General features: G+C 48.8%; 1 protein-coding gene across 18 annotated transcripts in view; it reads left to right on the top strand.

The window, feature by feature from the left end:
* LOC123855447 (metallothionein-4) overlaps nucleotides 1-17,431 on the top strand; it is a 34,854-nt gene extending 17,423 nt beyond the window's left edge. For 2 of the 18 annotated variants that reach the window (XR_010408154.1, XR_010408151.1), the window contains exons 6-8: nucleotides 7,946-8,074; nucleotides 9,102-9,227; nucleotides 10,967-11,315. Coding sequence is in view for 6 of the 18 variants with exons in the window: in XM_054511325.2 (XP_054367300.1) it covers nucleotides 15,251-15,281; nucleotides 16,544-16,609; nucleotides 17,174-17,265 (189 nt within the window). In the remaining 12 variants the exon portion in view is untranslated. Of the gene's footprint in view, nucleotides 1-1,381; nucleotides 1,482-3,749; nucleotides 6,925-7,945; nucleotides 8,075-9,101; nucleotides 9,228-10,502; nucleotides 10,763-10,966; nucleotides 14,903-15,214; nucleotides 15,282-16,543; nucleotides 16,610-17,173 lie in introns of those variants that run through there. The other 16 variants (XM_054511327.2, XM_045891095.3, XR_010408153.1 and 13 more) reach the window with 14 other exon arrangements.
* The last annotated feature ends 6,037 nt before the right edge of the window (nucleotides 17,432-23,468 follow it).

Here is a 23,468-nt window from a genome sequence, read left to right as displayed (position 1 = left end):
GGCGCCTGGGTGGCTCAGTCGGTTAAGCGACTGCCTTTGGCTCAGGTCATGATCCCAGGGTCCTGGGATCAAATCCCACATTGGGCTCCCCACTCTGCGGGGAGCCTGCTTCTCCCTCTCCCACTCCCCCTGCTTGTGTTCCCTCTCTCGCTGTCTCTCTCTCTGTCAAATAAATAAATAAAATCCTAAAAAAAAAAAAAAAGAAAGAAAGAAATCCCCTTCTGAACTTTGCTGGGTACTTACTCTTAGAAGCTTCAAAGTTGTTTACAAACCCTAATTACCCCCACACGCTGTGGCCCCAGGCAGCCGCCAAACTTGGCCTCAACGTTCCTGTGTGCAAATTAGGAAACTGAGCCCCATGGTTAAGTTCTTACCTGGGCCCCAAAGAGGAAATGAGCCTGAAGGGCTGCTCGTGTTCTCAGGAAACTACCCAGCAGAGCAAGAGCTAGAAGCTGAGAGTACTTTGAGCCTCAGTTTACCTATATGAGTGAGGGGACACTCCCTGCTCTACAATTCTTTAATTCTCTGCTGTGGATTTACCCAGCCCAGAGGTTATAACAAGGCAGCACCCAGGCAGGCCGCATTTGGCCCTCAAATGTGTGATGTTTTTTTTTTCTTCTCAGTTTTCTTTCTTTTTTTTTTTTAATAGAAGATTTTGTAGAAAAATGGAAGTTTGAGGATTCTCTTGAAAGATCAGAAGGCCTGGCAACACTGGACCCACAGGTGCCAGCACCACAGGTGTGAGGCTAGCTGGAGCTGAACGGTGGCTCCCTCCTTTATTTACACGGGGCACACGTGTGCCACCTTGCCACAGATCACAGCGTTCACCTCTTGTCTCTGACCTAGCTTCCTTCACTCATTCATGAAACCTGCTGAACCTTCTTGGCATTTGAATCAAAGCTCTTGAACTATCTCTTCCCCCTTAGTTACTGTCTCTAGCTGCATTGGCCTTTTTTGGGTTTCTTGTAAAAACCAAACTCTTTTCAGCCACAGGACCCTTGCATATGCTGTTCTGTCAGCCTGGAACACCCTTCCCCAACAACTCTCAGTGGAAGGATCACCTCCTCTGTCTGAATTGGGTTTCCTTTAATATATCTAGAGTTATCTCACGTGCCACATCACACCTCGTAATTATTCATGGGTGTGCTTACTTGCTAGTCTTCTATCTCCCCTATTAAAATACAAACTCTTAGAGGGCACCAACTTGCTTGGTGTTATTGGTTGCTCTGTCTGCAGCATGCAGCCCAAAACCTGGCGCCCCTTGGGAACTTGGTAAATATTTGTGGCATGGATGTGTGAATGAATGCATGAGTGGGACCCTGCCAGGCCCACTGGATGTCCATTCAATGGAAAGTGGCCAGTCATTGCTATCTTCCTGCAGGGCTGATAAGATGCCGTTTTCCCAGCTTCCTTGTGGCATTCACTCAGGCCCATGTCTGCAGGCACATGTGCTCCCTTTTCCAGAAGTCCTGGGATAAAAGGTAGTGAGAATGCTTCGGGGTGTTTGCATTCAAACCCAGATACATGTGTCAGGCAAGGACAGGTGACTAAAGCCATCAAAGAGACAGCAAGACTACAGAGTACAAAATGAGGTTTCTTCCAGGTGCAGAAAAAGAGGCCTGGCTTGAATTAAATCTATAAAGTCCCAAAGTGGATGCAGAGAGGGAGGGATGATGGACATCCAACCTCAACTATGAGGAAAAGGAGAGTCTCCCTTGAAGTTTAAAAGAGTTTAAGGCAAAGAAAAGCCACCTCCCTCAACCTACTTTATGCAAAGGACCTTGTGATTTCTTCTACCCCAAGACATAGGATGAGCCAAGAATAAAAACGGGTTTAAGAAAGTTTCAGGGGCGCCTGGGGGGCTCAGTCAGTTAAGCATCTGACTTCAGCTCAGGTCATGATCTCAGGGTCCCGGGATCAAGCCCCACGTCAGGCTACCCACTCAGCAGGGAGTCTGCTTGTCCTTCTGCCCCTCCCCCAACTTGTGTTTGCTCTCTCTCTCAAATAAATAAATAAAATCTTTAAAAAAAAAAAAACCCACAAGAACTAAACAAACAAAAGAACCCACAAAACTACTGGTAATGCTCCCATAAAAGGAATAGGCTGTCACCAGAGGTAATGAGTTCCCTGTCACTGGAGGAATACAAGTGAGACCTTGGAAGCCATTTTTATGACTCTTGTACATGGGATTCTAGCATCAAGTACTGCTGAGGTTTTTCACTTGATGGTTGTGAATAGGAGAGTGCTCAGACCCTCTGACATTGTATGCAAAATTTTTTCTGGATGAGCATCTTCTTTTTCATTATGCAAAATGTTGATAAGTTTTTTAGCTCTCAAAAGGGTTTATGACTCAAAAAAGATTGAGAGTCATTGAGAGGAACTGATGAGGGCACCGTTTTCCCAAACTGGCTACACACCAGAATCATCTGAGGAGTTAAAAAAATATGAGACCCTCTCGAACTCCCACTCCAAGTTCACTGCATCAGAATACCCCCCCCAAATTGTGTTTTTTAAAAGGTCTCACTGGGTAATTCTGATTACCTCAACCAAGCACTGGTCTGAAGTCTCTAAAAAATAGTAACCAAAGGCCTCGGTGAATTTTAAGCACTTTTGCACCCCCAGAGCTTTAGAGTTCCAAGACAGAGGTCACAAAACAGGGCCCCATGGGCTGCTCTGGCTTATGAGTGTGTTTTTTCAAGAGGAGGGTATTTAAAAATAATAAACAACTTTGGTCAATGGTTAAAAATTGGAATCGTTCACACACACACACAATTCAGACTTCCAGCATCTCCTATAAAATGCAACACATTTCTCCTATAAATCCCCTAGAAAAGAACTGACAAAATTAAACCCTAATTCCCCAATCTCAATATTCCGCTGAAGCTTACTGTGTTTGCCACAGTCCCCATCACTCCCTGTTACGCACAGTCAGCTTACTTTGCTCTTGTGAGTTAACTGCCTAGTCCCTGCAGGCACTTTAGTCGGAGACCCCTATTTGAAGCTTCCCCAGAAATTCAACAGCTTGAGAGATTGTTGACTCCAAGGTGTTTCCCAAAATGAGACAGAGGCTGTCTGTTCCTGGCTGAGCTGGGAACTGAGGGGCCGTTAGGTCTGCACTTTCCCCAGCCCCCTGCCTCCCACCCTGCTGACATCTAGGAGTTGTCCTTTAACTCTGTCCAGCACTGGGCCAAGGACTTCAAAGCCACATAAGATCCAAACTGAGTTGACACTAATCCTCTTTGGCCTCGGCCTGTTTTCCTGTGCCAGGCAGAAACTTCCCGCCTCTGCTCGCTTCCTATTAAAATTAACAAGCGTTGCAGGCAGGCATCAAAGGCAGGATTGTGTCTTTAATATTCCAGGCAGGCCCAGGCTGTGATTACAGCCCCTCCCCCGTCTTCCTCTCTTCCAACTGAATTGGGGAAAATGGTTCGGCTGAGAGTGCCAGAATCAGAACATTGGCCATCCTTGTCTGTTTGATATTTGCACCAAGGAAAATTCCAGGGCCAGCAGAACATCTTCACAGCAATTTTCTTCAAAGTGCCCTGCAAAAACTGGCCAATTATTTGTAAGAGGCAGCCTTAGAGGGGTGTGTTATTATCCCTATTTTACTGGCAGGGACATGGAGGTCAAATGGCCTGCCCCAGGCCAGTGAGAAAGAGCGAGAGCGAGAGAGAGCGAGATGGATGGAATCAAAGCAATGGCACCCTCCTTGTCCATCTGAGGCTCACACAGACCTGTTTCTGGTCCAGAATTCTAGCACAGGCTTTCGTGCCCAGCCAGGCTGTTGTGACCACCCCTCCCGTTCTCACGCTGGACTTCCCAGACCTGAGCTGCAAGAAGACAAGAGGTCAGTAACCCTGCAAGCACTGAGGAGGCGCCCAGCTCTGTCATCAACTCATCTACCACACAGAAAATGACTGTGGTGGCTAATTATTCTTCTCTACAACCCTCAAACTCTTGTCTTTGTTTTTTTCCTCCATAACTTTAATTGGGAATGATCTGATTATCTTCAGAGAACCATGTATATCCTGGAGTAATCCACAAATGGAATAGTGCACTATGGTCCCGAGTTATTAGCGGAATCCGGACAGGGGGGAAGGGGCTGGATGGTTGCAGGCTTGGTCCCTCTCCCCGAGACACCTGTTCAGACAGAAGTTCACAGACATCACCACCCCGCCAAGACTGTGGAACTGGAAGAAGCTTTGGGGGTCTGGTGAGCCCACTGTTGGCAGAGCTCACTGCAGGGACTGCAGGTCCTGATCTGCTATATTCCCACCCATCTCTTTGGAGGAAAAGCATGGCCAAAAAGTGCCTGCAGACAGTGAACAATTAATGAAGTTTCTGGAAAAAGTGGCTTTGATCCCAATGCTTTAAATACAAACTGCTTTTCTGGGACTTTGGCTGAGGGGGTCGCCCCTCCAGAAATCATAGAGCCAGGCATCTTCCCAACAGCTGTCTCTTTACCAATTCCCAGAACAGAATGGGGAGGGACCGAATGGTGATCTAGCTATGGACACCTCCTCGGCATTTTGGGGAAACTGAGGCCCCGGCAGAGAAGTGCACTTGTGGGTGAGTGACACCAGCGAGTGAATTTAGAGGACTCCATTGCCCTGAGTCCCAGGCCAGTCTTTGTGCCTTAGGAGAGAGAAAATACAAGAGAAAAAGTGAGATGTGTGAAGGCAGAGAGGAATGAGAGAAGAGGAGGAGGAGAAAGGACACGAAGGGGAAGGAATGCAGAGTGAGAGAAGACAGGGAGGGGAGAGGCATGCGCAGGACAGACACCCTGCTTTATTTCACCGCGCGGGCACGTGGTTCTGTGATGCCCGCCAGTGGTCTTTCTTCTCGGCATTTCGGCTCCCCAATTATACCATAAAACCTTCTTTGTACCCCTGGGTGAGGCATCTGGCATCATGTGAGGCCCTAAGCGGTTGCTTCATCCGAGCAGGTGGTTCTAGGAATGGCCACACTTGATAGTCCAAATAGGAGGTTTCCAAAGCCCAGGGAGGTTTTTTTCCTCAATGTATCACTTCACCCAGCTGATCTGCACCTGGGAGTGTGGGGGGGGGGGTGGATGATAGGCGAGGCACTTCCCCGCTCAGAGCCTCAGGCTCTCTATCTGTAAATGGGTTTGAGATGGAGAGGTTGTTTGGACCACATTATTGCCCTTACAGCCCTGGCGTTGTAGAATTATGTTAATTCCAGTTCTTCTGCTTCCCTCTTTCTTCAGGTATTTCTGAGAGGCATTACAGGGCAAATCCAGAACCCCTTACTATAAATACATTTCAATGGGAAGGAAGGGTTTCTAAACAAAGGGGATAAAGCGCAGAAGCCTAAAATGAATTCTGCCGACTTGACCATTCCCCCAGGGGGCTGAGTGACTGCAGAGAAATCAAAGGCTCAGGATGCTCCAGGCTGCCCCTCCACTCCCCACCAGACCCTGAGTGTCCTTCCTGGGGACATACCAGAATGTTCATCTTCTTCATCACCCAAGGTCACTTTGAGCCCTCTGAGTGGGGAAATTATTAAAAACCAGTGACATGGAAAGACAGATGCAGGCCGTGTGGCAGAGAAAGTGATATAAACTGGTCCCAACATCAGATCAGTTAGTGCGATGCCCCACCGAGCTATCGTGGAATGCAGTGTGTTAGCAAGAATACTGGACCATGGAGAGGCGACCCAAATAGCCAAAAATCTTTTTTTTTTTTTTAAAGATTCCACCTATTTATTCATGAGAGACAGAGGCAGAGGGAGAAGCAGGCTCCCCGCGGCGCAGGGAGCCCGATGCGGGACTCGATCCCAGGACCCCGGGATCATGACCTGAGCCGAAGGCAGACACTTAACCAACTGAGCCACCCAGGCGTCCCCCAAAAATCTTTTTTTTTTTTTTAAAGATTTTATTTATTTATTTGACAGATAGAGAGACAGCTAGACAGGGAACACAAGCAGGGGGAGTGGGAGACAGAGAAGCAGGCTTCCCACCGAGCAGGGAGTCCGATGCGGGGCTCGATCCCAGGACCCTGGGATCATGACCCGAGCCGAAGGCAGACGCCCAACGACTGAGCCACCTAGGTGCCCCTAGCCAAAAATCTTATAATAGTCTGCTCAGCCTCAGTAGCAATTAGGGAAGTGTAAATCAGTAACCAAGGAAATGCCATTTCTTACCTGTCAGACTGATGAAAAATAAGTCTGACAATATCAAGTGTTAACAAGGACAAGGACACTCAGGGAGGACATTGGTCATAGGAGTGTAAACTTTTGGTGAGCAATTTGAGAATATCTAGGAAGGTAGAATAAGCACATGACCTTCCATCCAGCAAGTCTGCTCCCAGCTTTACCCCCAGAGAAACTCTAGCACATGTCACAATCTAGCACATATATGTGGCAATCCATCGCAGCAATGTTCATAATAATGGAAAAGGGGAAACGCCTAAATGCTCATCAACAGGGAAAAGGATCGAACTGTGAAATAGTCTTGTAAATAAATCATAAATTTCAAAATACTGGACAAAAAGAGCAAAAAAAAAAAGTTGTAAAAGGCTCCATGGAGAATGATGCCATTTTATATGAGGTTTACAAACTTGTAAAACAAGACCATGTAATTTTTATAGGTACATATATATGTAGTAAAAGTAGAAAAGCATGCATGGGCATGGTAAACACTTGGAGAAATTAGTTCTCGGGTCTGGTGGTGGGGTCGGAACAAGATATGGGAAGTTTACATGGGAGGTTTCCACTCTCTTTGTTTTGTTCTTTAAGTCATTGAAATGAATAGGACTTAATGTTAATATTTGCTAACACTGGAAGTTTCCATATTTGACTTTCTATTCTTATCTGTTTTTTAGATCATTCAGAATATAAATAATTATCTTAAAAAGAGAGAAAACAAGGACGGTCATTGGGCCAGAGTTCTCATTGAGATTTCAGGTGCAGATCTGCAAGCACCCACCATTCCCTTGGGCAAGTCCACTAGCCTTGAAGGCAAGGCTGGTATAATGGTTTTCCCACTGCTTCTATTGGCAACACCACCTGCACCCCAGATACAATTATTATGTGAGAGGAGGTGGGTGGGATGCACAAGACAAAACAGAGTTTAAAAAGAGCAGCTGCCCCATTTAAAAAAAAAAGATTTTATTTATTTATTTGAGAGAAAAAGAAAGAGCATAAGCAGAGGGAGAGATACAAGCAGACTCACCACCACCCCCCAACCCCCGAGCAAGGAGCCCAAGCAGGGCTTGATCCCAGGACCCTGAGATCATGACCTGAGCCGAAGGCAGACGCTTAACCAACTGAGCCACCCGGCGCCCCTGCCCCATTTAAACAGGGGAAGAGAGGAGGGATGAGACCTAGCATCCCATCTGCAGCAGCCCCTGTGATACACCTCCCTGAACCCCCGGGGCTGTGAACTTGCACAGGGTGAACCCCCCCACATTCCATGAGTTGCTCAGAGCTTACCTAGACTGGGAGAAATGAAGGGCCGAGACCAGAGAAGGCAAGTGAGGCGCCCAGGGCACAAAATCTAAGGAGCTACTGAATGTCAGGGTCATTCAAGCGCCACTCTGCACTTGTGTGCCCTATGTCCTGCTCGCCTTCTCTTTTTCTGACAGCTATTGACATACTTATCGCCCCTGCAAAAGCAAGTTCCTGATAACCAGGCCCTGTGTCTGGCTCACTTACCCCATCCCGAGGGCTAACCTGAAGCCTAGTGCACAGTAGGCCCTGAATGTTTGCTGAATGATTGATGGGAGGGAGGGAGGGAGGGAGGGAGGGAGGGAGGGAAGGAAGTAGGAAGAAGAACGAAGGAAAGATGGATGGACAGACGTGAGCCTCTTGCCCCATCTCCAAAGCCCTAATCTGGGCTGCCAGCCAACCCGGGCCAGCCACTTTGCTGCTGGGGGCCATGAGTGTGGGTAATTGTTGACTTTGGCCTTACTCATCCTTCCTCTAGGGCCGTGTGCAAAGCAGAGGGTTTCACTTGCCCAGTGGGTACTGAATTACAGCCCTGGAGCTGGAGTCCTATGTAATTAACCAGCAGCCGCAAGCTCTGGAGAGTCTGTGAAGTCTGCCGAGCACGCAGGTGATTGAGCATTGAGCAAGGTGGCTCCTAATTAGCCTTGGCCTGATTTTTACAATCCCCAGAGCTGAGACCCACGTCCTCAGAGGCTGGCCACGCACTGGTTGGGGGTTTTTTACCTGGGCTCCGTGAATGGAAGCGGGAGCCAGGAAAACAGAATTCTGTGTGGATGTATATATTTTGATTGGAGGGAAGAGGCTTTCTTGGAGCTATCCTGAGACAGAACAGCCCCAGACTCCCTGGCAAGTGCAGCTTTCTCAGTCTCTCCGTCTTTCTGTCTCTCTCTTACACACACACAGATACCCACTGTTACCTTAGCTGTTGGAACAAATGTCTAGAAACATATATTTAAAGGAAATGTGAAAAAAAAATAAAGGAAATGGGAAGAACCTTAGACTACAGAACCTCTTCCTGATGATAAGACCTTCAGGACTTGGATCACAGAGAAGGAGGCATCTCGTTAGTCCAGCAGGGGAGGAGTAATGCATGGGGAAGGAGGGTGCTGCCCCTGCTCCTCTCAACCAGCCTCCCACCCCAAAGCCCAGCCCGTCAGGGTTTGGGGCTCTGTCACCTCTCTGCGTCATGCTTTTTTCCAGGCCAGGCCATGGAACAGATTTGTGACAAAGATATTTGCCCTTTACGTTCTTTACGGCTTCCTACTGCTCCTTTGATTTTTCTATCCTCGCATCTCCTGTCCTGCTCCTTCCACTTATTATCATCTCCCTTCTAAAGATGGCAAACTGTTGTTTGGAAAGGTGATATGCCTTGCCAAAGCATCGAGGCCAAACTCCAGGTGTATCTGCCTCCGTATCAAGCTGTCTATAAACATGGCATGCCATCACAAACAAAATCTTAATAATATCTACCATTCCTTAAGCACTTCTACGCTAAATGCCCGCTCCATGAGTAGACCCAGTGACCCCCATCTTACAGTTGGGGTTCACAGGGATAAGGGAGATGGAAGAGTCAGAATGTTAGCCATGTGCGAAGGACTGCTGCCCATAATATTCACTATGCTCTCTCTTGCTAGAGTGTGAAAGGCTGCTGAGAAGCCCACGATCAGTATGAGAACAACTAGACCATGGCTCACCACCATCTGGAGGTTAATGGCCAAAGAAGCTGGGAGGCAGGGACATGCAAATTACACTGCTGTGAGGTACCATTATACTTCTTCACACTTATCAGATGGGCAAACATTTGAAAGTCTGAATACAGGAAGCACTGGAGGAGGAACTGGGGAAATGGGAACTCTCAGAAATTGCTTGAGGGAGTGTAAATTAGTATAAGATCTTGGGAGAGTGATTGCCCCCCTACCACCTAGCCATCCTTTAGGGATGAGTGAGTTTTATATACTGATGTACATGACATGAATGGGGACCTTCCCTGCAGTATTTTTATAATAAAGAAAACATGGTCCAAGGGTCTAGGGCAAGGGAAGGGAAGATGTAAGGGGCCCAGGTAGGAAATGAGCTGAATCTTCCCAGGGGGTGATGATGGCCCAAACCGGGTAGCAGGGGTGGAGGTAGATGAGACCCAGGGGGGATCTGGTTGGAAGTGAGGTGAGGAGCAGCACCTCAGTTGGGGACGGGGTTTGAAATGCTGTTCAACATCCACATGGAGATATGTTGAGTAGCAGCCAGAAATATGGGGCTGGAGTTCAAAAGAAAGGCCACGGCTGGAGATATAAATTGGGAGTCACCAGCACATAGACAGTGTTTAATGCCATAGGCCTGTTAATTTTTTATTTCTTATAAATAAAAGAGCTGAAGCAAATATGACCATGTTGACATCTGTTAATTCTGGGTGGTAGATACGATGGTGGTTATGATACTCTTCTTTATACTTTTTAGTAGGTTTGAACTTTTTAATAATAAAGGTAATTAATAAATAGTTTATAAGGCCACAAGGCTCCAAATAGCTGACCAGTTCTGTGAGGAGTGCCTCAGACCTAAATCGTGGGTACTAGTAACAAATTGAGGAGTCAAATTCAAGTCCTCCCTGCCACGAACCTAAGCTCAATGACCGGGGTTGACCCTGTTTCCCCATTTGAACAAAAAAAGCTGGCCCACAATTTCTCAGGATTCTTTCAGGGCTAACCATCCAGGATTCAAGCTGGTGCCCCATGGGGTCCCTGTGAGCCCAGATGGTATCCACCCACCTCTCATGCCTAGTCCTGCAGATGAGGCCAGAAATACCCCATAAGGGGGCTCTATAGGTGGAAGGTCATCTCTGCGTCCAAACAGATGAAAACTGTATCAAGGGGAGTCAGAAAGGACAGGGCCCCACAGTCCCCAGGCCCTCAGGAACCCAAAAGAAATTAGGCTGAGATTAAAGGCAGAGAACTTTAGTGACAGAGCAGTAACTTTTAGTGACCATATTTGAAAAGTGGGTTTTTTTTAAGATTTTGTTTATTTGTTTATTTATTTTTGAGAGAGAGCACAAGCAGGGGTGGGGAAGAGCAAAGAGAGAGAAGGAGAGAATCCTCAAACAGACTCCCTGCTGAGCACGGAGCCTAACATGGGGCTCGATCTCACAACCCTGAGATCATGACCTGAGCCGAAACCAGGAGTCGGATGCTTAACTGACTGAGCCACCCAGGCGGCCCACCGTATTTGAAAAGTCTGAATGCATCCTCCTCAGGACCCCAGGACAGGCTGAAGAATAGTCTATGGCCCTGAAACATACAAATGGGTGAGTGGCTGAACCAATCTGCCAGGTTGTTAACAGGCACAGGAAATGATAATAATACTATTGCTAATAAGTGCGTATTACTATGCATTCTCCCGCTTAACCCTCACAAGGACAGTGCCGTACGTAGGGTTATCATTTTCATGAGCCAGACGAGAATTCAGTGCAGGCTCAGAGTGATCAAGCAACTTGCCCCATGTCATGCAGCAGGGAAGAAACAGAGCCTGGCTGCAGGACTCCAGATCTCAAGCTCTTGACGGCTCTTGCTGAGCAACAGGTTCCTCTCATCTCCTCTACAAGAGCCAGAGAAGACAGCCTAGATGTAAGTCTGTGAACTGAGCCGTTTATTCATCGTCAGCCCATAACTATTTACTGGGCATTCATTGTGTGGCAGCACTCAGTGAGTCTGGCCACAGGGATGCTGAGAGTAATAAGCTCAGCCTTTGTTCTTGCGAAGCGTGTTGTCTAGAGAGAGAGGTCAGTATCTAAACCAGCATAATAAAACCAATGGCTCCAGGCTGCTCCTGGGGTCGGGGGGGGGGGGGGGGGCGGTGCACGTATGTCCAGAGAGTCCTGGGTGGGAAAAGATGGTGATTCCCAGGTGCAAAACATGGACCAGGGTGTGTGTGGAGTCATGGCACAGGGCTTTTCTCTGACCTCATCGCCTGGCCGAACCTCCATTCCTGAGCCATGAGTCCCAGAAACTTTCTTACAAAAATACGCTGGGCTCAGGAACGTGTATTTAGCTTTTACCTTGTTGCGAGTGGGGGAGACTACAGAAACCCTGTCATTTCATGTGTTGTAAGCCAGGGGTATTGGCTGCTTCTTTGGAGCAACCCGTTTGATTGTTCTGAGAAGAACACTTGACATATGCACAAAAGTCAAAAGAGGCCATACCTGGACAAGGAGATATTTAGGACTGGCTCAAAGGAGCTCCAGCTACTGTGGGATAAGGAGAGAGCTGCTACAGGCTGGACTGCTTTTCTGCAGGGAAGTTCTTACTTTGGGAGCCCTTGGGTATGGCGCCTGGGTGGGAGGTGGGTTCACCAATGAGATTTAAGAGATGCACAAACCTCTGAACTTGTGGGGGAAATGTATTTTGTGCTTTTTTTTTTTTCTGGGTAGAGGATCGAGAGCTTTCATCAGATTTTCCTAGGGCTCCTTGAATACCCCAAGAAAGCGAAGAATCACATCTTTGACAATTAATTAATACTTCTTTGAAATATTAATTTTCTTCTTTTTTTTTTTTTTGATTTTATGTATTTGTTTGAGAGATGGGGCAGGGAGTAGCAGAGGAAAAGAAAGAAGCAGACTCCCTGCTGAGCAGGGAGCCCAGAAGTTCTAGGGAGGACAAAGGCATTGTATTGTATGCAGGACTCGATCCCATGACCTGAGCGGAAGGCAGGTGCTTAACTGACTGAGCCACTCAGGTGACCCTGAAATACTAATTTTCTAAGTGCACGTTTAAGCTACACCTGCAGCAATTGCACATTCTTGGGGTGGTGTGTGTATTTTTGGTTCTATGATCCATGCAAAGATCTGGAGCTGAGACCCAGAAGACAGGCAAAAGGGCAAAAGGGACCTGTGGGTGTGCTTCCCCAGGCACTGGAAGAAGGACTGTGTAACAGGGACAGGATAGCCTGGGGCAGAGTTCAACATGATCTTGACTGCCCGATGCTACACGGGGTCGTTTCAATCTGCGCAGCCCAGAACCTGGGAAATAGCTTCATGCTACCTACGGGGTTGAATTTTGAGATTTTCATTCCGCTGGGGCCTTAAGCAACATCACAGTGTCAATCATCTGAGGACGAAGCCATTCCTGGCTCAGAGAGGAAGGAGGGAAGAGAGTTGGTTTGGACGAAGGTGAAGGAAAATCCCTTCCTTGCTCTGGGCTCATGCGTTGGGCTAGACCTTCTAAGGCATTGATGTCTGCTGCAGGACACACACAGAAGAGGTGGGGGGAGGCTGGTCCTGCCAAGACGTGGGTCGGAACTGGGCTGGGAATGCGGGCCCAGGAGGACGAAACCAGCCTCTGAACTCTGAGAGCAGCCCTGCCCAGGCAGAGATTTCCTGGGATGTCCTCCTGACCTTCTCAACTACAAGCTCTGGTGTTACTCACCCTTCGCTCCCCAGTACCCAGCACAGTACTGGCCCTTAGAAGGAGGTGAATGAATGGAATGTGCCTCGATCCCCTAGAAGGCTGTGAACTCCTTGCAGGCAGGGCCTTTTTATGGATCAGTACAAGATTGCCCCTACCCATCCTCCCTGTGCTTTGCTGATGCCCATAGGGCTGAATGCCTTTGTCCTCCCTAGAACTTCTCAGCTCAAACCCATGCTTCCAGCAGTCCTTCTGGATAAGTGATAGAGACCCCAGCAATTTACTAATGGAAGGAGCTATCACCATTGGTTCTGGCCATGCCCCATCTCTTTTGCCTTTCGGCACAGTGACAGTATTTTTCAGTAGAGGTCCTCAGTACCCACATGCAGGAGCCTTGTGCATTTATTTGTCCATTTATCACTCACTCACTCGTTCATTTGTTCACTCCCATGCCCACTCACGTGCTCACTCATGTCTTCAGTCATCTGACTATTCGTCTCATTCATTCATTCATCTCCTAAACTTGCAGACCACTGCAGAATCGAGATGCTTCAGACAACAGGTCTTGCCTCTTAGAGCTCCGAGGTTGGGGCACGGAGCACAAGAGCCATGAACACACACAGTGGAGGAAAAAGTAGTGAACTGCATGAGAGAGACACAAACAGGCCACTGAGGGGTCACAGAAGGAAAGGTTTCTTCCAGTCGAGAAAGGGCGAATCAGAGACAGCTTCCTGGAGCAAGGCTCAGCAGCAGCAGCTCCAGAATTTCTACATGGGGAGCGGGTGAGGGTGGCAGCTTTTGGAGGCAGCTTGAAGCGGCGTCATCAGGAGGGTTTGTTCCGTAAGACTGAATATCTGTCAGCTGCCTGATCATGATGAGACTGGGGGGCTTCATTCTCCCCCAGCGCCCCCCCACCTTGCTTCTCCCACCCAAGAAATGGCATTTGACTCATGCCTCAGTAAATGAGGAGCATTTATCTGGACTCAAGGTGGTAGGGAAAGGATGAACACCTGACAGGAGCAAAAGCCTGGATGTGGAAAAGCTCAAGGCCAAGTACAGGGAGCCTGGAGTCCTTAGGTTTTGGTGGAACAGGTAGAAGGAAGGAGTGGACAGTGACCTTGGAAAGGTAAGTTGAGCTTGGAATGCAAGACTAAGGTGTTTGGGCTTCATTCAGCAGATTGTGGGAGCCACTGAAGGTTTTGAGCAAGAAAATAACATGGCCAATGCTATTTGGGGGCTCGATCTCTGGGGCAAGGTGGAGAATGAAAAGGAGCAGGCAAGACCACAGGAGGCTGGTTCCAGGCCCCTCCTAATGTTGGGGGTGGGTGGCAGAGCAAGAGTGTAAATGAAGGTTCACATGTCACTGCAAATATCTAAAAGTTATAAATCAAATGAACACATAAAATACTTTCTATCCCCCTACCCTGACAAAGAGAGCTTCATAGCAACCTGAAGGGCCAGGTTCAATGTTTAATTCTCAAATCTTCACACCGGAAGGTGCCGAGAGATCTGCCCCATGGCCCCAACCTCCAGTCTGGGGCCCACATCCAGTCTTTTTCCATCCCTTCCTCCTTCCCTCACTGTGAGAGGCCTCACGCACGCCTGTGGGCACCAAGCCCACACATCCAAACTGTTCATACCCCCAGCACACAGCTACCTCCAGCCACGCTTCAGCCCTAGAGGGACACACATTGGCTGAGCATCTACCCTTCGGAGCCTGGGGCAGAGGTCTGAGCAAACCTTTGGAAGCAGGCTGGCTTGGGATGAGAGAAAATTCCAGAAGCCAGAGCATTACATGTGTGTGGTCTAGAAGGAGAGGTTGCACACTGCCCCTGATTTTTGTCCTTCTCACCCAGGGAGTCTGGGGGACATGCCAAGAGAAGGCCTGAGTGGGACGTTCTAAAGCCCAAGACCCCAGATAGGGGCCCCCTTCTGCCCACGGTAAGGGCTTTCATGACCAGGGGAAACAGAATAAGGCCCTGAGCCAGGCCCTGTGAAGGAGGGAGCAGAAATGGCAGATTGCAGAGGACTTGGAAACCGGACAGGTATGGCTGCCAATCTGAGCACTTTGAGTGCCACTGAAGCCTGAGCCTGGCTCCTTGACACCTTGACACGTGGGTAGATGGGTGGGTTCAGCCATCTGCACCCCTTGTGAGAAGCATCCAAATGACTGTACTGCTCTCCCTCTCCTCTGCCCTCCCTCTGCCCACTCTCTCCAACCCCCAGCTTGCGGCATCTGGCTGGGCCGTGTGCAGGGCGTCTGGCCCCGGGGACAGGTGGGGTACGCCCAAGTGCACACCTACACAGCTATAAATAGGGAGCCTCCGGCAGCTGCTTACTCAGCTTCTCTTCCCCAGCTGTGATAGTGCTGGAGCCTCTGGGACACCTGGACCATGGACCCCGGGGAATGCACCTGCATGTCTGGTGAGTAAGGATGCCTGCTCGGGGGTCCTGGAACCTTGCCCCAACTTCCGATATGGAGCCCACAGGGCTCTGATGAATATTTCTCTTCCTCCAATTAGGAGCTGCCAAGGGGGTTTGTCTCGGACCAGCGACCTCTGGGGCAGCGCCCACTCTGTTGCCTACCAGCCTGATTTGCTAGAATTGAGACCCTGGCTCAGGGGGCGCTTAGTGTCAGGCCCCTAAGGGCAGCCACCAGAGCTAAGGACCTGGCAATCTGGTTTGGGTCCCCTGCTGCCATTCACTCCTGACACTTCATATTTCTGAACCTCCATACCCTCCTCTGAAAACTAGGATCACTCCTCCTCAACTGCCCACCTCCCAGGGCTGGCTAAGAAAGTACTAAAATCATAAGGCACTTGCAGAGGTCAAGGGAGTCGTTAGAAGTGTATGTGGGCTCCAGAGTCTCTGAAACCCCTTAATTCCATGGAAGCACATAACGCAGGAGGAGAGAGGTCAGAGTTTGGAGGCATCTTGGACTTTTATGGCCTTTGGAAATGGTATCAAGAATTCTCTTAAGCCTCTCTGGTCCTTAGCAGGACATGTCTGTACCCCAAACTTGCCAAAGAGACAGAAACTTCCAGCATTTTGACACTCAAAATTTGACACTCCAAATGATAGGTGGGATGATTTTTTTTTTTTTAAGTGTAGATGGTTTTTATATGAAAACAAGCTGCAGCTACAGCTCTCATTTTGGGGTTATTTATGTCCCCGGTTCTTTCTCCTGCCCATTCAGGGTTTCCATCTTGCCTGATACCTTGAAAAGGTGAAGAGGGTATACAAGGCTTCCACAGTCCCTAGGGGACCTTGGGCTTGGTAGACCTGGCCTGGTCTTAGTGGTTCTCAAACCCAATCGTACATCGGAATCATCTGGGTTACTTTTTAAAATATGATTCCCTTAAAAAAAAAAAAGAAAGAAAGAAAAATATGATTCCCTTTCCCCACCCAGACTTATGAATCAGAATATCTCAAGGGTCGGTCCCATGAATCTGCATTTTAGCAAGTATCCGGCTGAGGGGCCCAATGCAGCCACCTCAGTTTCCATCCGGGGACTGTGACTGGGAACCATCCAAGGGCCCATGCCCTGGGGCGGGGGTGGGGGGGATGCTCGGCAGCATCTTCATCCTCTTGTCCAGCCACTCCCCAAGGACAGCCCAGAAACCCTGCCACCTCGTGTCCCCGTTTGACCCCAGTCCTCACGCTTGGGGCTCTGTCCTCTCTTCTAGGAGGAATCTGCGTCTGCGGAGACAACTGCAAATGTACAACTTGCAACTGTAAAACATGCCGGAAAAGTGAGTTATGCTGAGCGGGGATGTGGCTGGCCAGAAGCTAGGAAAGTCTGTTCCCTCCCTTCCCAACCCACCAGCCATGGTGGGATGAAGCGGGTTCTGGAGGCCTTGGACCCATTTGAGAGGGATCTGAGATGACAGCTGAGCCGAGGCCTCGGGCAAAGCTCCTGAGGGGGGCAGCCTCACCTGGGGGTGAGGGCGTCCACCGGGTTGCCGGTGTTCGCGGAGGAAGAGGGCTGCAGGGAGGTCTGGCTATGCCCAGTGCCGAAAGGGACGGAGCACTGACCTAGAGTCATGAGCTCTGGGCTTTAGTTTCAGATCTGCCACTGACCAGTGACCTTGAGCCAGCCGCTTCCCCTCGCTGGGGCAGCTGGTAGACCTGATGACCCCTGAGATCCCTCCTGGCACTGGCATCCCACAGCTTGCTGCCCCGGGGTTTTCTGCTAATGTGGATTGAAGCCTGTGGCCTGCTCTGCCCTTCCTGCTTTCTCTAAGTGGTGGGAGAGGACGTGGTAAGAGGGGAGCGTCGACACCCAAACTGACCTGTCCATCTCCTGACCCTTCCAGGCTGCTGTCCTTGCTGCCCCCCCGGCTGCGCCAAGTGTGCCCGGGGCTGCGTCTGCAAAGGGGGCTCGGACAAGTGCAGCTGCTGCCCCTGAAACACATCCGTTGTGCTGAGGACCAAGGCCCGGCAGGCGTCTGTACAGTGCCTTAGTCGAGAAGTTGGAATTATTGTACAATAGGTTATGCTTTTTATATATTTGCTCAGATGCAGTGTGGGTGACCTTCATGGAGAGGGCTTGAAAAATAAAGGTTTCGCTCATGGTTGTCTGGTGGCTCAGAGCACTGTTTCGCCCTAACCCAGCAGGACCGAGAAGGGCTGACCCCAGTGCATACAGTAAGCGTCAGCCTGCGCCCCTTCTGCAGGTGGCCGCTCACCGCAGGACCCAGCAGCTCTGCCTCGGGGGGCTTCCTCCGGCTGCGGGAGCTTGCTTGAGGCATGCACAGAGCGGCCCAGGAGTACTGGGCAGTCAACGCCCCTGGGGACAGCCCTTAGCTGACAACAAACAGGAGTCGGTGGATAAATACCCCCCAGCATCTCTACCCTTACGGTGGGACGAATCTGAGACAGGTTCCACACCATGCCCCCGAAGTCCCCGGCAGCGCAGGGCTCCAGTAGCCCACGGCGGTACCCCGCTCACTGACATACCCCATATTGGCTCCCTTCCTTCCCTGCCTCACTTGTCCGTTTTCCTCCCAGTGCTTCCTGGGATCCCCAGCCAACGAAACCTCTTGAACAGGGTCTGCTTCGGGACTCACTGAATCCCACGTATGACACGCTGCCTCACACACACACACACACACACACACACGTGTGCACACACACATGGCAGTGTGCTATATACCTGGGGAAACTGTGTTTTCCCTTATACAGTTACCTCTCTGCAAGTCCTTTTTTCCACTTAAGAGAGAAGAGTAAGTAGAGGAAAAAATAGGAAGATTGAACCCCAAAAAAATACAGTGACAAAACAAGAATTAGTGGATGAAACACAGTAGGAGACAAAGAGGAAACTCTACCCGAGTCTCTCCCACAGCAGAGTCACCGCTGAGCCTAGCAGCTGCCAGGGACCATGCAGAGCAGGGACCATAAACATCTATGAGAAGCACTGACGACAATGAGCCTTCCTCTTCCTAAAAATGCCCATATAAATACCTTCACTCAATTTTACATGTGATCTTAGGGAACTCCCGAACCCACTGAGCCATCTCTGGATCCCCCACAAGATCTGAGTTAGGAATCTATGGTCCATGCATGCTGTTATTTAAAAGAATAAAGTGGTCTAATAACAGATTAAAATATGAAGCACCTACTACCTGCCAGGCACTGGGCCCCACATCTCCCCTGCATTATTTTCATTTTAATCGTCACAACAAGACCTCACAAGGTCATTACTGTTAATCAACTCCGTCTTGGGCGCCTGGGTGGCTCAGCTGGTTAAGCGACTACCTTCAGCTCAGGTCATGATCCCAGGGTCCTGGGATCGAGTCCCACATCGGGCTCCCTGCTCTGCGGGAAGCCTGCTTCTCCCTCTCCCACTCCCCCTGCTTGTGTTCCCTTTCTCGCTGTGTCTCTCTCTGTCAAATAAATAAATAAAATCTTTAAAAAAAAAAAAAATCAACTCCATCTTCCCCAGAGGGGGAAACCAAGGCTCACAGAGGTTATGTGACTCGCCCAAGGCCACACAGCTAGTTTATAGAATTGAGATTCGAATCCAGATTTACAGACTCCAAAGCTGTGCAACTGAGAGCAAGTGGAGATGCAGAAATAACCTTGTAGAAGGACCGAGGTGAAGGCTGCAGTCCCTGGAGGCTGGCGCTTCGGAGGGGGAGACTCGGTCCCCTCTCACCCACACCACCCCACCCCCAGCAGAGTGTGGATAACCCGAGCTCTGGGATGGCGTTCATGCTGCCAAGGGCCTGAAAGCAGGGCCCAGCAGAGGCTGGGAGCGGCTGTCAACTCCACCAGCCTATGTCCAGGTGGCCATCAGAGAGCAGTAGTCTTTTTGTTTTTCCTTGCGTTTCGAATTGCCTTTCCCCCCTTGCTATTTGTGGAACAATCGAATATGTACTGGCTTCTTTCCTTATCTTCTGTACAACTGTCATTCTGGGATCTCTTTTCATTGTTCTCCTAGGCTAGACCCATTGGTACTTGGGTCCCCCATCATCCTCTATCTCGGGCTCCTTTCTATTTTGCTGAAGTACCTCCTCAAGCAATTTTTGTTGTTGTTGTTACCAAAAGAATGGATTCCCTAAATGTCAGAAAACACCTTTATTTTTCTCTCATGCCTGTTTGAGAGTCTGGCTGGATATCAAATTTTAAGTTCAATATAACTTTTTCTTAGCACTTTTAAAGACAGCGCTGCATTATCTTCCAACGTTTGGCGTTGCTGCTAGGAACACCAACATGACCTGCCCTTTATTTTTCACTGGGCGCTTTTGAGAGATTTCTCAGGCTTTTTGCAATCTTATTGATCTTTTAAATTTTGGTCAGTCATATTTTAATACATTAAGAGCTTCTTCTCTGAACATTTATCACAATACCTTATTTGTTTAAGTCCTTTCCTGAATCTCTCTGATGTGTGGAAAGTTTTTTTAAATGTTTGTTAGGTTTCCTCTTTCTTGAACTATTTCTGTTTCTCTGAGCTGCAAGCAGGCTCTGTGGGTGTCAGTGGGGTTTGCTGACTGGCAGGCTTGGTTTTAGCACGCCCAGGTGGGGAGCCAGCAGGCAGGTGTGCCCCCCCCCCCCAGTGCCAAAACCAAAAGGGCCCTCCTCTGACCCTTTTCCGCGAGCCCTAGCCCCTCCTAGACTGGTTACTCCATTTCTTCAGAGACATCTCGCAGCCTCAGCCTGCGGGCAACTGGCAGGGTTGTACAAGGAGGGGAAAAGGAGGCCAACCTGATGATCACGTGGTAGGCTACAGCCACTTCTTCCATCAGTTCCCATCCTGGTTTCTGTGACCACTTCCTCTGCCACTATCCCAGTCTGACTCCCCCAACCCCCTCAAAACCAAGTAACACAGAACCCCCATAGACTTCTCTACTTTTTGATCTGAGCTGTGGCTTCCTCTCCGCCCATTTACTCATCAATGTGATTTAACCGATTCCAGTATTCCAGAAAAATCTTGTAACCTCTGATCCACTGATGTGCTGTCCAAGTCATCCTCCCCCGCACCAATTCTCAGCTCTTTTATTAGTTTGTCTTTTTTTAGTTTCTTTCAATGGAGTCTCAGGAGAAAGGAGAGGTAAATGCATATATTCCGTCTCCCATCTTGAGCCCCAAATTCCAGGCTAGGCTTCTTAGCCAGATTATGATGTCCATTCTACAGGCGAGAAAACTGAGACTCGGAGAAGTTAAGGCTTTCTCCCCAAACTCAGGCAGGACTAGGTGAGAGACAGACGCTTGAAGACCGCGGGGTAAGACAAGTTGGGGAAAAGGCCGAAGCCAAGAGTGAGCAGACTAGTTACAGGCGGCCATGAGGGGTGAAACTTGAGCAGTGCAAGGAAACACCGAGAAAACAGAATTTTACATCAAGAAAAAAAGAGCTTTCTCAAGGAAGAGGTGCTCGGAGCAGGAAGGGGCTCTACCAGGAGGCTGACACATCACGGATTGTGTTCTTGTGCTGCCTAAAGGACAATGAGAGGCTGTGACAGTCTGCACCTGCTCAGGACATCCTCCCACTTGGATGGAAACCAGAGGAAGACGATGGGGAATGAAACGCAGGGCGCAGGACGAGGAAGGAAGTTCCTCATGAGGACTGCAGGGGGCGCTCGAGGTCCAGAGGCAGGTGCGGAGGCGTTCACTCTGAGCCGGGCGCCAGAGTTGAGGTCGCTCTTCCCGCCTCAGTCTGGCGGCGTCTGGGGCCCAAGAGATCCCCAGAAAGGGCTCGGAACCTCAGACGAGGCTGTAGGGAAGATAAATCAGGCCAAACTCTCCAAGGGCCGGTTAGGTGTAAAAAGCCCTTAACAATGTGTAAAGCACCCAGATTCACAGGACATGAGGCTTTTAAAATAATTTGGCAACGTGGGTCCAAGAACCATGAAATTCTTTTTATTTGTCCCAGTAGCTTCACTTCTAGAAAGCTGTCTAAAGAATTCGTCACAAATTCAGGGGAAAATAAAAAAAGCCTCACTCCCACGAAAACATTCATTGCGGTACCATCTACAATTGTGAAAAACTGGAAAGGGCCTCAAGTCTAGGAGATCGTTCAAGTACGCTGTGGCGGCACTCACAACAGGATATGCCACTAAAAATGCAAAAACGCAGGAAATAATTATGGCAAAATCTGCTACAAATTAGGTGTGCAGTCATTTATTTTAAAAAAGAAGCTACACAGAATACAAACTATGGAAATGAAAATACGCTACAGTGTTAACAGTGGTTGTGTTCAAATCACAGATAAAAGATCATTTTTACTTTTCCTTCTTTTTTCTTTGTGTCTTTCTGGATTTTCCAAATTTTACTGAAGTAGCACATTTTTTAAAAATAAATACTGTTTGGGGCGCCTGGGTGGCTCAGTCGTTAAGCGTCTGCCTTCGGCTCAGGTCATGGTCCCAGGGTCCTGGGATCGAGCCCCACATCGGGCTCCCTGCTCCGCGGTAAGCCTGTTTCTCCCTCTCCCTCTCCCACTCCCCCTGCTTGTGTTCCCTCTCTCGCTGTGTCTCTCTGTGTCAAATAAATAAAATCTTTTAAAATAAAATAAAATAAAATAAATACTGTTTGACAAGGGGGGGAAATGTATCCTTTGAGCAAGAAATTCTACTGTAGGGAATGTTGTATCCTCAGGAAAAAATCATGAATATACACACACAAAAGCTACCAAGATGTTTGCCACATCACGGGTTATAACAGTGAAGATTTGGAAACGACAAAAGTGTGTCTATGTAGGAGACCATTAAATAAATTGTGTAATGAACCTACTAAACTAAAATTGTAAAGTGAAATTGATTTCATGGGCAGATGTTCATAATCTGATAAGCAAGGAAAAAGTCATTTATAAATCAGTGTATACTGTAGGCTTCTGTTTTTATATTTGAAAGAATTATATAGATTTTTTAATTTTTCAAAATTTCTGCAATAAACAAAGAAGGAAGAAGAGGAAGAGGGAAGGTAGACCCAGATGTTTTTGAATCTGAGGTACAGGTGGCCTGAATTGTACAATTTATTTTTAATTTATTTTTTTTTTTTTTTGACAGAGAGAGACACAGCGAGAGAGGGAACACAAGCAAGGGCAGTGGGAGAGGGAGAAGCAGGCTTCCCACCGAGCAGGGAGCCTGATGCGGGGCTCGATCCCAGGACCCTGGGATCATGACCTGAGCCGAAGGCAGACGCTTAACGACTGAGCCACCAAAGCACCCCAGTATGAATTATTTTTAGAGGTAAGGATAGGACAGGGTACTTGAAACTGAAACAGTCTTGGAAAGTTTGGGCCACGTGACCACAATACACGTTGGCTCAATGGAGGCTTCCTTCCCTCTCCATGCCCAGCCTTACCATCCACCTTCCCTGGCAAGTGCTCTCACTTACTTTCTCATATTTCAGTTCCCAGAGGAGGACTGGGCTGGGAGGCAAGGCTGGGCATGACTACCCACATCTGCCAGAGGATGAATCAGAGGTCCAAAGATGCAAGCTGGGATAAGGCAGGGGTTCTGATTCCCCTGGCTCCCTTCCCTCCGTGGCTGAGTTGCGAAAAAACCATCCTGGATTTGTTATAGGATAAAGTAAAGCAGGGTTTCTCAACCTCTGCACTATTGACATGTTAGGCCACATCATTCTTTTGGGGGGAGGTTAGTCTGGGCATTGAAGGATGCTTAGGAGCATCCTTGGCCTCTACCCATTCGATGCCAACACCATGATAACCACCACCACCACCGTCACGTTGTGACAACCAGAATGTTCTCAGACATTGCCAAATATTCCTGGGGGCAAAACTGTTGATCGTGGAGAACTACTGAAGTAAGGTGAGATGTGGGACACAACTTTAATGCTAGGTGAGGCTGCTCTGGGGTGATTTCTGGGAGAAGGCGATGCTGCCTGTCCCCAGACCTGGGCGGTGGGTAGTGGGGGAGCGGGGATCTAATGAGGATGGGAGAGAGGGGAGATTGGTTTATGCAGAAAGCACGGGCACCACCATGTCATGTACCTTCCCGGCAGCACTTAGCTTACTACGTGTGGAATTTTTTTTTTAAAGATTTTATTTACTTATTTTGAGAGCGAGAGAGAGAGCACGAGGGGGGTGAAGGAGAAGGGGCAGATGGAGAGGGAGAAGCAGACTCCCCAATAAGCAGGGAGCCTGATGTGGGG

Source organism: Mirounga angustirostris, unplaced genomic scaffold (genome assembly GCF_029215605.1).
Source record: "Mirounga angustirostris isolate CCGP_5_RB_7025 unplaced genomic scaffold, mMirAng1.0.hap1 SCAF_16, whole genome shotgun sequence".
Lineage (NCBI taxonomy): Eukaryota > Metazoa > Chordata > Mammalia > Carnivora > Phocidae > Mirounga > Mirounga angustirostris.
The sequence above is the reverse complement of the archived record's forward strand: the minus strand, read 5'-3'. Positions and strand labels throughout refer to the sequence as shown.